Here is a 15,047-nt window from a genome sequence, read left to right as displayed (position 1 = left end):
CCAACTCTGCTAAATTTCAGTCTAGACCGAGCACCAGAAATATCTTTTTTCGGGCTGTTAAATTCGCGATTTCGCGTCCACCCAGTTAATTGACCATGTTCCGGAAATTGATCGCAGGCCTCAGAGGAAGTGACGTCAAAAGCTCAGCGTGAAAATCTCACATGGCAAAATGTCAAGCAAACATAACAAAGTGCTTTACTCTATTCTTACAAAATATAAACAAAAATGACGAGGTATCGATGCGTAATTCAAAGCTGAACTAATCGTGCAGACCATGCCGCAGGTATTTCTCTGCATCGGGGCCTTGCAAATAGATCAGGGCGGGAAAAACGGATGCGATTCGTGCGAGCTCGCTGAGTAAACTTCAATCCTGCAGGAATATTTGTGATCTACTCCGAACAATTCTCGGAGGACTGTTTCGAGAGATCTGTGTACTTTGAAAGATCTAGGCGAAGAATTCTGTCGGCTTCAGGGCCTACCCTTCAAAAGAAGGGACAAGTAAAGCCGCCCTCAGTGCGATCTCGACGAAAGTGAGGTCTCCTACTCTAACTTATACTTTTTAATATTCTCTTTGTTGTAAATTTTTCTGAGCAAGAGTGAGTACAAATAAAGGTTGTTGTTGTTGTTGCTGAACCTCCACAGGTTTTGTCACCTTTACATATACGCTGATCAATATCTACCTTTAATAACTCTCTGGCAGAATACCTTACACAAAGGAAAGTTCTCGGTGAACATTGTAAATAAGAATTATAAATTAGCCGAAAATGAGGAATGAGATTTCTGACCTCAAAGAGCTCACTTTTATACAAAAGAGATGAAAAATATAAATGAATAAAGGCTGTTAGTTTCCAAAGAAACTGTTTGGGGCTGCGTCGGTGGGAGTAACGAAATAATTTGGATATATCAACAAAGTTGAAAAGGTAAATTGGCCACCGTAATGATAACAAAAGCTGACGTTTCGAGCGTTAGCCCTTCGTCGGAGCGAACAGAGGAATTATGGGTTGTGTGCGCTTTTAAAGGCAGAAAATGGAGCTACGTTATCGGTGGGAGCATGGTAAGGAGAAAAACATGAATAAATTAGTGGAATGAAAAGCGTTCGTTGATCCCTGTGGGATTTAGACTGCCAGTTTGAAAGATGAGGTTTTGTTCAAGATTTTTACAGCTTTCCGTGCCACCTAAGTGCAAGTAAAGACCGCAGATTGCCATATGTTGCTTAGAATGATTAGGTAAATTAAAATGTCTAGCGACTGGTTTCGATGTATCCTTGTCATTCCTTTCCACGTCTCGAAGGTGTTCTCGGAATCTTTCACCTAGTCTTCTGCCTGTTTCGCCGATGTATATCTTTTTGCAATAAGTGCAAGTTATGCAATAGATTACATTGGCGGAGGTGCACGTGAAGTGATCGGTGATCTTAATGGATCGTTCAGGTCCCGATATTTTATCAGTGTTGTGAATGAAAGGACACATTTTGCATCGTGCACGAGCGCATTTAAAAGTGCCTGGTTGGTCATTAGTCTGAAAAGAGCTTCTGACCAAAAAATTGCCTATGTTTTTGTCGCGTTTGAATGAAATGAGCGTAGGCTGCGAAAAGATAGTGCTTGTCTCTGGTCGTTTTGAAGTAATTTAATTTTGTAATCATTACGGTGGCCAATTTACCTTTTTAACTTTGTTGATATATCCAAATTATTTCGTTACTCCCACCGACGCAGCCCCAAACAGTTTCTTTCGAAACTATCAGCCTTTATTCATTTGTATTTTGATTGCTGCGACTACTAACTTTTGTCTTAGTTTTTTCAATCCACAGCAGTCAGAACAGCGGACCATGCCAAGCCTCAAGAAACTCACAAAGGAACTACGCCAGGAAATCGTAAGTTATCTTTTCCCTTTTCCTCCTATTAGTAAAGATCTAGCATTGCGTTTAGCCATTCTCACTTTCGCCAAAACTAGGTTTTGTAGCCACATAAACTTCATCGGTCGTTGCCTTCATTCTAAAGTTGTTCCCAAGGGTTTTCGCTCCAATTTTCATGGATCTTCATTCACCAAACAATACCATCACCAAATTCAGTGCGCCCAAAATTCTTTTTCACGTAACATCATGAGAATCACCATCAGAGCTATGTGCCAAAAACGTAATCACCTCACCGAACAAATCCTACATTGCCGCTCTGAACTTTCCAAAATCTGTCCAGCATTTTTATTACTATCTATCCGCGCCAAAATTCAGGAAACTAATTCGAAACTTTTCAATCATTTGAACCAAATTGAGGCCCAAAAACTTGACCAACTTATCGGTCCCCAAATCGCTAACCACTCATCACCAGAAAACCTCAAAACTGTAGTTACCATTCCAGAAAACCTCTCACTTTCCGATTCAGAAAAATCCGTCCTCAGTAAGGGCTTAAATTTCGTTCCCATTTCTAAAACAACGGACGAATTCTCAATGAAACAAGACGTAGAAAAGTTCCTTCGCCGCGTTCAATTAAAAGCCTTTTTTCACAACAAAGAGGATGATTCTAACACCTCGAACAAAGACACTTTCGAAACACTTCAGACTCGAAAGTCTAAATGGACTCCCCCAGAGGGCCAATTCGCATCATTAGACTTTTTTATCAAAAAATGCCGCCACGATATCAACAAACTCAATTTCAAACGTATTACCAAATTTTCTAATCTCTCTTCTGAAGAGTGGTCCGCTCTAAAAAGTCTTAGAAAACGCAAGGACATAGTTATCAAAGCGGCTGATAAGGGCGGCTCAGTCGTTGTTTGACGCACCGACCTCTACCAAAAAGAAGCTTTGCGGCAACTTTCTGACACCTCTTTTTATCAAAAGATCGACAAAGACCTCACTTCCAGCAATCAAAACTCCGTCAAGAATACGATCAACCAACTCATAACTATACAAGAATTGCCGGCCACAGCAAAAAATCTCACTAAAATAACCACTACTAGAACTTCTCGTATTTACTTTTTACCTAAAATTCACAAACCTAACAACCCGGGTCGGCCTATTGTCTCGGCTTGCAGTTGACCTACCGAACTTATCTCCAGCTATCTAGACAAAATTATGGCTCCCATCGTCAAAACTTTACCATCATATATTAAAGACAGCCAACACGCTCTTCAAATTTTTTCGACACTTTAATTTCCTTGGCCAAAACAAACTTCTTTTCACCGTGGATATTACGTCTCTTTACACTGTCATTCCTAATGGCGAAGGCCTTCTGGCCCTTAAACATTTTTTTGATCAACGTACTGTTAAGGAATCTAAATCTGAAACACTACTACGCTTAGCCGAACTAGTGCTCACACTCAATTGTTTTTCATTCGGAAACAACTTCTTCAAACAAACCAATGGTGTAGCCATGGGCACCAAAATGGGACCTAGCTATGCCAATCTTTTTGTAGCTTTTGTCGAACATCAATTTTTCAGCCAATACAACGGGTCCAAACCTGAACTCTACGGTCGCTACATCTACGACTGTATCGGCGCTACCTCCTCTACCAGAGAGGAGCTCACTAAATTCATAACCGCAGTCAATTCTTTTCACCCGACTCTGAAATATACTTGGGAAATTTCTGACAATTCTTTGTTCTTTTTAGACGTCAAAGTTTCTATTGAAGGTAACGGTTTATGAACTAGTGTGTATTACAAACCTACAGACTCGCATAATTACTTGTTAAATTCGTCTTCGCATCCATCTCACGTTAAGAATTCCATTCCTTTTTCTCAGTTTCTAAGACTTTGTGTAGTGATGACTCTGATTTCCACCACAAATCAGAGTCAATGTGCCAGTTCTTCGATAAACGTGGTTACCCTGTTTCCGTCGTTCAAGTGGGTTACCACCGCGCTCAACTTATTGATCGATATTCAGCACTACAAACGTCGCATAAGGAAGATTCCGACCGCATTCCATTCACTCTCACGTTTCACCCTCACAACCACTCAGTTAAATCCATCATTCTTAAAAACTTTATTTTACTTCAAAACGATCCAGAGACAAGCACTATCTTTTCGCAGCCTCCGCTCATTTCATTCAAACGCGACAAAAACATAGGCAATTTTTTGGTCAGAAGTTCTTTTCAGACTAATGACCAACCAGGCACTTTTAAATGCGCTCGTGCACGATGCAAAACGTGTCCTTTCATTCACAACACTGATAAAATATCGGGACCTAAACGATCCATTAAGATCACTGACCACTTCACGTGCACCTCCGCCAATGTAATCTATTGCATAACTTGCACTTATTGCAAAAAGATATACATCGGCGAAACAGGCAGAAGACTAGGTGATCGATTCCGAGAACACCTTCAAGACGTGGAAAGGAATGACAAGGACACATCGAAACCAGTCGCTAGACATTTTAATTTACCTAATCATTCTAAGCAACATATGGTAATCTGCGGTCTTTCATTGCACTTAGGTGGCACGGAAAACCGTAAAAATCTTTAACAAAAGCTCACCTTTCAAACCGGCAGTCTAAATCCCACAGGGATCAACGAACGCTTTTCATTCCACTAATTTATTCATGTTTTTCTCGTTGCCATGCTCCCACCAATAACGTAGCTCTATTTTCTGCCTTTAAAAGCACACACAACCCACAATTCCTCTATTCGCTCCGACGAAGGGCTAACGCTCGAAGCGTCAGATGAAAAATATAATTGTGTGCTCTGACTCTAAAAGAAAAGCTGGCTTTAATATCAGCGAAAGTAGAACAAACACCCTAAGACACATAGAGCGTAAAAACAATTTAAAATGTAGGCTTGCGGCCAAAACCGAGAAAATGAAAATTTCTTAACAAACCTCTCAAACTATCAGCCAAGTTAGCGTGCTATCAAAGGGTCTCAAATTCATCCCAACACCCGTGAAAAACGAATGTGAAATCCGCAGGCCAACTTTCGCGAGATTTAATAGCAAGACGAATGCACCTGCGTTACACCTTTCACGGACAAAACAGAGCTACTTGGAAAATCGTCATAACACAATTTGCAGACTGTATCTAATCCAAAAAATACGTTGTAACGCAATGAGGTCACGGCTCTAAAAGAGTTGAAAGAGACTCTGCTTTAAACCTCACCGAAGCAACACAACAATAGTCATCATGAATAAGACAGAAAAAACAAAAGAGGCCAGAGTGCAACTCAACAACAGAGTTCACTTCAAACTTTTCAAAGCACCGATAGTAAAAAACACGCAGGAAAGGGTTAATGAGATCATTTACCAAATTCCTCGGGGCAAACACATTAATGGCTAGGAAGTGGCCTTCACAAACTCTCAATATCCGCCTTGATACACAATCAGCCATTGTCGAAAACAATTTTTACATATCACTCGATCATTTCTTACAAAAAAGGAAAATCCCCTACGACAAGCAAAAATACAATTCGAAGGCCATAAAGCGATGGGACCACAAAAGCCACATCGGGGGTCCGTGCCGTCCTGTATTTATCTTCATTCGCATGGCAAAAATTCATCGTTTGCCGGCGCAGAACTATCCACAGAAGCCTCTGATGATTTCTGGAACAATTCATCGTCAGACAAAGTCAACATTGCGACTGACAACGAAACAGTTCTCAAAAAATTAATAGGTGTGATTCTCTTTGCAGCGAACAAAGAGAGTTGTGACAAAGCAAAGCATAAGTTTGTTGAGCCTTTCACATGATGATGACGTTTTCTGCTGTACAATTGCGGGCTCGGCTGGAACATGTTTTCAACAATAGCGGACGATTTTTGGACGACTTTGAAGCGGTAAAAATTGGTCATCGAGGGTTTGTTTTGAGTTTTTAATGGCAAAAAAGGTTTTAACTTGACCCAATTCAACATACTATAAAAAATTAGCCTAAAAGAAAATGGTCAATTTTCGTCTTAGGGGCACTTCAATCACCCATCTATTTACTTCATACTATTCGACGCAAATTTCGAAATAGATTTAAATTTAGCGATTCAACACAACACAATCAGTTCTCAACTGTCAAGTTTTACTCTCTACTGACATACTATGTAAAGACAGTTTTTCTCATTTGCAAAACTCGTCAGTGCTTGTTACACGAGGGGGTTCTTGAAGATGGCACCCACTTCGAAGTCGTCTAGAGCCCTGTTGTAAACGCGATATTCATCCAGAGTTCCCTTGGTTTTCCAACCGTAGAGGTAACCGAATATAAGTGGTCTGTTGTTGTCGACGCTGCCTTGGACTGCTGAAATGTCGAGGGAATTTGATTGCTTTTGACCATTGATATAAACGAAGACTTTCTTCTGCTGTTGGCGATCAAAGACAACTGTATAGTGAACCCACTGATCAACAAGATGATGTTGCTGAAAGCCATTGTCAAACGTGATGGTACTTCGAGCCATTCTGTTTTCCTGGTCTCTCAAACAAACGTCAAGGCCATTGGCATTGTAACCGTGCCCTGTTTCCCAACCGGCTTTCCAACCCGAGCGGCCTGGGGAAAAATAACAGCCGTAACCCTTCTGGACAGCGAAGGTCGTCAGGGGGTAGGTGACATCCAAAATCTTAATCCATCCAGTAACGGTGAAACCTGACACCCCCAAATTCAATATTGGGGAGTTTGGGACTGTGATGAGTCCAGTGGAGTCAAAATAGCGACCACGAGTGAACTTGGACAACTTAGGCACCGGGCTACTAGCTGATCCGTGGTTCTCATAACCTGAGTCATCAGCGACCTCGTTTCCAGTCTGCTCGTTCATGCGCCAGTGGCCAATCAGACCAGGAATGCGGTTGTTATAGCAACCCTGAACGGGGCTTCCTTGGGGGTAATATGGCTTCCACTGGTTGTTGAAGCAAAGGCTTAAAACTGTTTGACCTGCAGATGCACGCACCATTCCTGTCCTCACTGCGGTACAGCGTATTTGTTCAAACGTCAAGCCACCATCCTGGATTGAAGAATTTGTAGAACATGCATGACTATAAAACTTTAAAATTACTTTTAAACTGAAATTTGTTTGATTTTAACGATCGGTACCCAAGATCTATCTGCGAAGCAGTCGACTAAACTACGTCACAAAAAAAAAATTGCTCGATCTTTCCATATAAGGCCATGCAACATTTTAATGATTCTTCCTCATTGGCGGCTAGTTGGCGGTCAATTTTCAAAATTCCCCTTTATATTCTCTCTATAAAGGTGTGCTGGAGTTATACTCCCTATATACAACAGTGAAGACTGGTATCCCTCGGTTCCTCTTAAAAACCATGTGATTCCCCCAAAGTCTTCTGAACTCACCCCTCCCCCCTTCCACGTGCACCCCAGGCGATAGATACTGACTGGACCGTAGCCGGTGAACTTGACTGATATGAACTCTACATCCATGGTATCTGCATGATGGTTTCTAAGCGTTGTTAAATGTTTCTAGATGCTGACGTAGTAAGAATAAGCTTAAAGCTTAAAGCTTGTCCAAACGGGATCACTTGAAAGAATATCGAAATGGGAAATAAGCGGGAGATTTAGCAATGGACATTCTTTTGGGTGGTTCTTCTTGTCTACTGTTTCTAGTTCGAATAGCAATTTGAAATAAAAGACCAGGAGAAAGTCCTCGGAGCAAGGACGAGAACCAACAGCAAACTCAACCCACATGCATTTGACGCCAGGTCCGGGAATCGAACCCGAGCCACGGTTGTGGTGGGCGAGCGCGATTATCACTTCGCCATCCCTGCTATGGCAAAACATCAGTTCCGTTGAGAAAAAAATTAAACAACCCAATGCCCTCTATTAGAGAACTTGAAGCCTTCTCGAGGAAAAAAGGAACAAAAACAAAAAAAACATGTTCGTCGGCATTATTGTAAAATAGAATTTTACCTCGTTAGAACAAAAGTCTTCACCAGCTACACTTCGCAGCATTCCGTGGAAAAAGGCGATTACCAAAATTGCAAAGATACAAAATCTTTTCATCTTGACGTAGACCGAGCTTCAAAGAAATCGGACTAATTCTGAAAGATTTTCTGAGCCACCAGATCTCACGTAAGATTTTTCTTGTATATTCAGCTGTAGCCAGATTGGCACGCCATAAAGCTAATGAGACATGTGATTGGATAGCAGGCATAGCTGAACTAATTATTGTTCAAATCGATGGCCTGAACATTGTCTCAAAATGGATAATTATATCTTGAAAAACGCACATTTAGTATCTCGAAATTGCCGATCAGAAACTCACATTGGGTGTTTACATAGGTTTTGCGACAACCAAGGACTAAAATACCAAATGCATGATTTATTTATGCAACATATCATCGTTTCGGACCTAGCTCGTCTGATGCAGTGGTTTGATGATACAGTCAACTCTCCCGTAAGCTGACATTTTCGGGAATTGGAAAAAATGTACAGCTGTTCGTCTACAAAAGTTATTTTCATAAGCGGATGCCAAAGAAAATTGGGTGAATGTCTGCCTACGGGAGAGTTTATTTGCGGTGAATGTTGGTTAGTTAGCGACTGAAACTCCTTGTTGATGTCAAATATTAAAAAAAGAAAAAAAATATACATAAGCTTGAATTGTAATTATTCCATACTCTACAAAACGTTAGACTGGACTTAATGCTTCCGTCCATGCATCTCAACTTGGATTGGAGTATCTGTTTACGAAAGAGCATAAACGAAAACAAATCTAATTTTTACTTCAAAAGTGTCTGCGTTCGCTTACGAGAGAGTGTCCGCTTACAGCAATGTTAAAAATACAGAGTTTCACTGTAAAAAAAAAAAGGATCGTAAAAAGGGTCCGTTAGTGGACCTGTCCGGTTACATGAGTGTTCGTGCAGCTTGTTTCGTTGTCTTTAGTGTGTGGCAAAAAAGGTTATTTAGAGTTAATAAATTAATTAAGCTGCACTAATTAGTCACCTAACATGTCAAACGGTAAACAAAGCTGAACTATCGTTGGAGGGTTTCGGCTGTGGTGTGTGTATTTTATGGATTGGAAACATCCATGCGAGAAATGGAGACGAGATAGAAATTAGGCCATCAATTGTAAACATAAAACCTTCGCGTTTTTAATTGCCAAATCCTTGAATGTATACAGTCAGATAACACCAGTTTGACCAATGCCAGTGCAGACTTAAAGAATATTGACGATTGTCTTAATTAAGATTTATTTTAAATGGGATCCACCTATGGCTAGCTGCTAAATAATTCGCTTAACTTAACAAAAACCGAACTGATTTCTGTTAAGTACGTCGAGGCAGGCTATCAACCACTTCTGAGATTCCAATTTTTACGATAAATGATCAGTCCCTCTACAAAATCGCAGGGGTTACGTATTGATCATAGCTTAAATTGGGATCGCTTTATACAAAGTGTTTGCCATATACTAAATGATTGCCTCTGCCTTGGGTGAAATTAAAAGAATACGGCATCTTAAATTTTTCAATGTTCTGATTGATGTGTTTGGAAGGCACGGTGGCCTCATGGTTAGTGCACTCGACTCCGTGGTCGTGAAAGGCTAATAGCCAACTCTGTTATAGCGATCGGGATGCTTTATATTGACTGTTTAGTATTTTTTGGAGGGAATGATTATATGAACCCGCGTACCGTACAGCGCTTGCGTGTATTACCATGTGCTTCTGGACCCGCATCTTGTGTGTTTGTAGTCTTAGAATTCTTCTAACCCGAAAACTTAACATGTTATGTTGCACAAAACTTTACATGGATTGATCCCGGAACACCTTTAATCGCGATTTGTATCCCGAAATGATATTACTTCATACCGACTGAGGGATTGATTCATTACCTGACTCATGAATTCCGCGTTAAATTGCACGCGAAAACCGACTGATCGCACGAATCGCGAAGCGATGAGAACGATGTCGGTTTTCAAGTACAATTCAACGCGGAATTCATGAGTGAGGTAATAAATTTTCCTTTAATCGCATCATTGAATTAAAATAGGAAAACAAGAAAAAAGCAATAATATTGTTTGTTTTTATCCCGGGCGCGCGCCCCAGAAAGCTATTTCGAAGTCCACTGTCAGAGCTGTCATTGCGTTAGCGAACAAAAAGGAAGGTCAGTCGTACACGTTAGAACCTATGGCGCGTTTTTAGTGTCAAAATTCAAAACTTCATGTCAGACTTGCTATTCTTCTATTCAAACTTCTTGTTTGACAATTCGGATACGCTATTTGTTTACTGAAACATCCATTGTTTCAATTCAAAGCAATATTTCTTCGATTCAGTCATGCTGTTTTTCTATTCAAACGTCCAATCCTTCGTTTTAAAAATGTTTTTCTACTACCCAAACATTCAGTCGTCTAATTCAAACATGCTATTGTGCATTTCAAATATTCAATCTCGCAATTCAAAATAGTCAGTTTCGCAAGTAAAAATGCTATCCTTCTATTCCAATATGCAATTCTTTACCGCAAACCTGCTACTCGTCAATTCAAATACACTATTTGCCAGTTCAAGTAGGCTTTTTGTCGACAGAAACTCGCAATCTTTCATTTTGAAACAATCGTTCTGCAATTCAAACACTCTACTCTTCAATTCAAAACGGCAATTCTTCCATTCCAACGCTTAATCTCTTAGGTCAGATCTGCTGTTCGACATCCAGTTGTTTAATTTGGTAACCCTATTCATCACTTCAAATATTCGAACTCCTTTTCCAAACATTCAATTATTCAATGCGAACATGATACTCGTCATTTCCAATACGCAATCCTTCAATTCAAACATTCAAACCTTTAACGCAAACACGCTGTCCTTCGTCGTCACCTGGAAACTAGCCCGGCCACGCATGCGTATTGGGAAAAAAGGCGAAGTAAAAGAATACGAACCTTATATCAGGAACGGTGGAACGATGGAACGGTAGATTGGCGGAAAATGATCCCAACTCCTAAAACATGGAGCAATAATGCTGGTTGGAGACCAGTATACTGGCAGACTTTATATCACGGTGGACGATCTCAAGGTCATGCAAATGTACAAGTCGCCGTTTCGAGGGCGATGTTTTCTTGAAGTGGAAGTATCTATGTACAAAATTCGCGCAACATGCCCTGACATCCGCTCCATGTTTTAGGAGTTGGGGCCATTTTCCGCCAATCTACCGTTCCATCGTTCCAGCGTTCCTGCTATAGGCGGATTCATGCTGACGTCATTGTTTACATTTTTGCTCATTTGCATACGGCTTTGCGTAAAGAAGGTAGCATGTTAAATACAAATTGACTTCAGACAGCCAAAGAGCTAGAAAACCTTAGTACATGGTGAAATTTTTAGCTCTGTGGGTGTAATATTCAAGGAGAAATAGTTCATCAAAAACTGCAAAATTTCTGGGTGGCAAAAGCGCTAATGAGCTCATACATTCTATGTAAAATTTTGAGTTTTTAAGCCCGTGTTGCACAAAAAGTATTCAATGCATCAGGCTCGTATTCATTGGCCGAGTTAATCCTACTTTGACCTTTCGATATTCAGAACTGATTTATCTTTAGCTCCATCAGAAACTGAATTGCTTATGCTAATGAGGCAAATATTGTAAACAAGGATTCCCCTATAAGGATCGTATTCTTTTTCTTCGCCTTTCTTCCCAATACGCATGCGTGGCCGGGCTAGTTTCCAGGTGACGACGAAGGACAGCGTGTTTGCGTTGAAGGTTTGAATGTTTGAATTGAAGGATTGCGTATTGGAAATGACGAGTATCATATTCGCATTGAATAATTGAATGTTTGGAAAAGGAGTTCGAATATTTGAAGTGATGAATAGGGTTACCAAATTAAACAACTGGATGTCTCCATAGTCGAACAGCAGATCTGACCTAAGAGATTAAGCGTTGGAATGGAAGAATTGCCGTTTTGAATTGAAGAGTAGAGTGTTTGAATTGCAGAACGATTGTTTCAAAATGAAGGATTGCGTGTTTCTGTCGACAAAAAGCCTATTTGAACTGGCAAATAGTGTATTTGAATTGAAGAGTAGCAGGTTTGCGGTAAAGAATTGCATATTGGAATAGAAGGATAGCATTTTTACTTGCGAAACTGACTATTTTGAATTGCGAGATTGAAAATTTGAAATGCACAATAGCATGTTTGAATTGGACGAATGGATGTTTGGGTAGTAGAAAAACATTTTTAAAACGAAGGATTGGACGTTTGAATAGAAAAACAGCATGACTGAATCGAAGAAATATTGCTTTGAATTGAAACAATGGATGTTACAGTACACAAATAGCGTATCCGAATTGTCAAACAAGAAGTTTGAATAGAAGAATAGCAAGTCTGACACGAGGTTTTGAATTTTGACACTAAAAACGCGCCATAAGAACCTTCGACATCTTTTATTTGCATTGTTTTTACATTTAGTTTTAAACTTTTTAAACAAGCTTCACACTATTTAAGGATAATGGTGGTATTTCACTGAATTTACAAGCCGTTTATTTTTTAACATCCTTTTTTCAAATTTCCACCGAATTTCCTCGAGATCGAAGGAAAATAATTTACACTTTTTATCTCTTTGGTGACAAAACGGAAAGAAATGAAGTGTGCAAGCGAAAGCACTGAAAGTTGAACATCGCGATTAATATAAGGTGAGTACCTTGAAGTGCAAATACGTGTATTGATCGATATTTTATTCTTTTAAAAACAAAGAAGTTATTCATGAAAAGTCCAAAAAATTTGATCTTTTATTTGTAGATATTCACAGCAGGCAACTGCCATTATATAGCTGAATTGTTGGGATGAGCATTCGACTCAAAGTTGATGGAAATATTCTTGTTGAACAATTCATTGGTGAACGTACATTCCACCTAGAACTCTTGCTTTTAGACCATCACTGCCGTTATTCACTACTGTTGTGTCATTACCAATTACTGATGGAAGTGCAAGGCTGTTGACATCAATTTTTCGCAGAGTAAAAGGATAATAAAAGCTGGGAATAAAACATTTGAAGTCTCCTTACCTTTTTTCCGTAACCACTTTGTTGCCAACGGTCGTTTTACCGCTGTTTTGGTGAGTTGCTTTATAACGCGTGCGGAGTCATCAGTCAACTGTATAATAGAAAAAATTATTAAAAAAAAATTAAGAAAAAATCAAAGAGGAAAATAAAAGCAAGGAATATATCGTATGAAGTCTTCCCGGCTTTCCTTTTACCGTTGTTTCTTTGTCGTTTACGGTCCTTTTAACGCTGTTTTAGCGACCTTCTTTGCAACGCGTGTGGTTCTACCGGTCAACTGAGTATAAAAAACTCGGAAAAAAAGAAAGAAGACTTCATACGATATATTTCTCGCTTTTATTTTTCTGTTTGATTTTTTCTTAATTTTGTTTATAATTTTTTCTATTATCAAGTGTCTGAGCAGTAAATCGTTAGTAAAAAGTCAAATACCTTTGTTGTCTAATTTTTCCAAATTTTTCGAAAAAGTAATATACAATCGCTTAGTGTAATTTTCCGAAAAACACGATATACTTTACCACTGTCAGTTCGGATTTCGGAAAATTCACTAAATATCGCACGCGCTAATTCATTCGGTAAATAAAATTCAATCTGCGATCGACCAACATGAAACAACGGTGGGTGTTTTCCTAGATCTTTCCAAAGCATTCGACACTCTGGACCACCAACTCTTGTTTGCTAGATTGGAGCACTGTGGTATCCGTGACGTGGCTCTGCAGTGGTTGAAAAGCTACTTTTCTTTCCGCCAGCAATTTCTCGAATTCAATCAAGCTTGCTCTCCAATGCAAACCATCAAGTGTGGTGTCCCTCAAGGTTCGATTTTAGGCCCACTATTGTTTATCCTATACATTAATGATTTCCCTAATGCCTCTGAATTAACAGACCCTCTACTTTTCGCTGATGACACCAGTATCTTTTATTCAAACCTAAATTGCTTAAAATATGTACTTAATGATGAACTCCAAAATATTGACGTTTGGCTAAAATGTAATAAGCTTTTAGTTAATATAAAGAAAACTAAATACGTCATTGTTAAACTCAGACAAAAGAAATTTAACTCCAGCATTGCTCTAGAGCTCTCTTTTGGAGGTAAACCCCCACAACAATCTTATGTAGCTAAATTTCTTTTGGTCCATATTGACGATCATCTCACCTGGAAACATCATATTAGCTATGTATGTAAACAAATCGCTAAACCAATAGGTATTAAATTCAGGTCTCGCTTTTCCCTATCTTCTCCATCCAAACTCACTTTGTACTACACCGTTAGTTTATTCTTATATCGTCTACTGTAACTTCGCCTGGTCGTCCACATACGTATCTAACTTAAATAGAATTTATTATTTGCAAAAGCGAGCTGTGCGGGATATCACCAACTCAGACTATCTAGCCCATTCTGCTCCTTTATTCTCCAAGCTAGGAATTTTAGATATTTTCCAAGTCAATACGTTTGATATCTCCAAATTTATTTTTTATTTAAAAAATAAGTTATTGCCCTCATTGCTTCTCAATCTTTTTGTACGCAATAGCCAAATTCACAACTATGGTCCGAGAAAAGCCAGTAATTATCGAACGCATTTGTGCCGTAAAAATCTCAAGCAATTCACAATTCTCTACCAAGGTGCCTAAAATTTGGAACTCTCTCCCTATTTCAGTCACTCGTTCGTCAAACTTTCTCAGCTTTAAGACGAAACTGCGAGAGTTTTTACTTAAATAATCACTGAATTGGCCAAACCGCACATTCGCAGCACTTTTACTTTACTTGATTTATCATTGTAAGCGAGGTGGCTTCTTGGGTCTCCTCGCCTTCTAACCGTTATCGCTGTGATGAAATATTTTTATTGTTAAAGTACGGCAAATAAAAGATGATGATGATGACTTTGTACGGTTGGAAAACCAAGGGAATTTTCGACGAGTATCAATTGTACAACAAGGCTCTGCACGACTTCGACGTTACAGAAATCTACAAGGACCACCTTCTGTGAAATACACGTTAAAGCCATCATTAACTGACTTTAAAATAACGCTGTTTTATTTTTTTGGTTTTATTTCTGTTTATGTTTTGTTTTTTGCTTATAGTATTGTTTTGGTTTATGTTTTCTTTTTTTTTTTGTTTTGTTTCTGTTTTTGTCTTTGTCTTTGTCTTTGTCTTCGTCTTTCTTTTTGTTTTTGTTT

The 15,047-nt window shown here is 39.3% G+C and overlaps 3 protein-coding genes across 3 annotated transcripts in view; 2 read left to right on the top strand and 1 right to left on the bottom strand.

Annotated features, from left to right (window-relative positions):
* The window catches only part of LOC148716781 (uncharacterized), a 7,106-nt gene extending 6,479 nt beyond the window's left edge, over positions 1-627 (top strand). Inside the window, exon 3 of the mRNA XM_088746015.1 lies at positions 1-627. This exon is cut by the window's left edge and continues 3,267 nt beyond it. The gene's annotated coding sequence lies outside the window, so the exon portion shown is untranslated.
* Positions 1-15,047, top strand: part of LOC148716768 (uncharacterized) — a 130,491-nt gene that overhangs the window by 6,475 nt on the left and 108,969 nt on the right. The gene's annotated exons all lie outside the window — the stretch shown is intronic.
* On the bottom strand, positions 5,963-7,967 carry LOC148716780 (uncharacterized). Its single transcript, XM_088744232.1, has 2 exons — positions 7,813-7,967; positions 5,963-6,892 (listed from the first exon to the last, which is right to left on the bottom strand). The coding sequence occupies exons 1-2, from the start codon at positions 7,903-7,905 to the stop codon at positions 6,044-6,046; spliced, it is 942 nt and encodes a 313-aa protein (XP_088600358.1). The 5' UTR covers positions 7,906-7,967; the 3' UTR covers positions 5,963-6,043.

The sequence above is a fragment of the Stylophora pistillata genome, chromosome 14 (assembly GCF_964205215.1).
Source record: "Stylophora pistillata chromosome 14, jaStyPist1.2, whole genome shotgun sequence".
Lineage (NCBI taxonomy): Eukaryota > Metazoa > Cnidaria > Anthozoa > Scleractinia > Pocilloporidae > Stylophora > Stylophora pistillata.
This window is presented reverse-complemented; position numbering and strand designations above follow the sequence as displayed.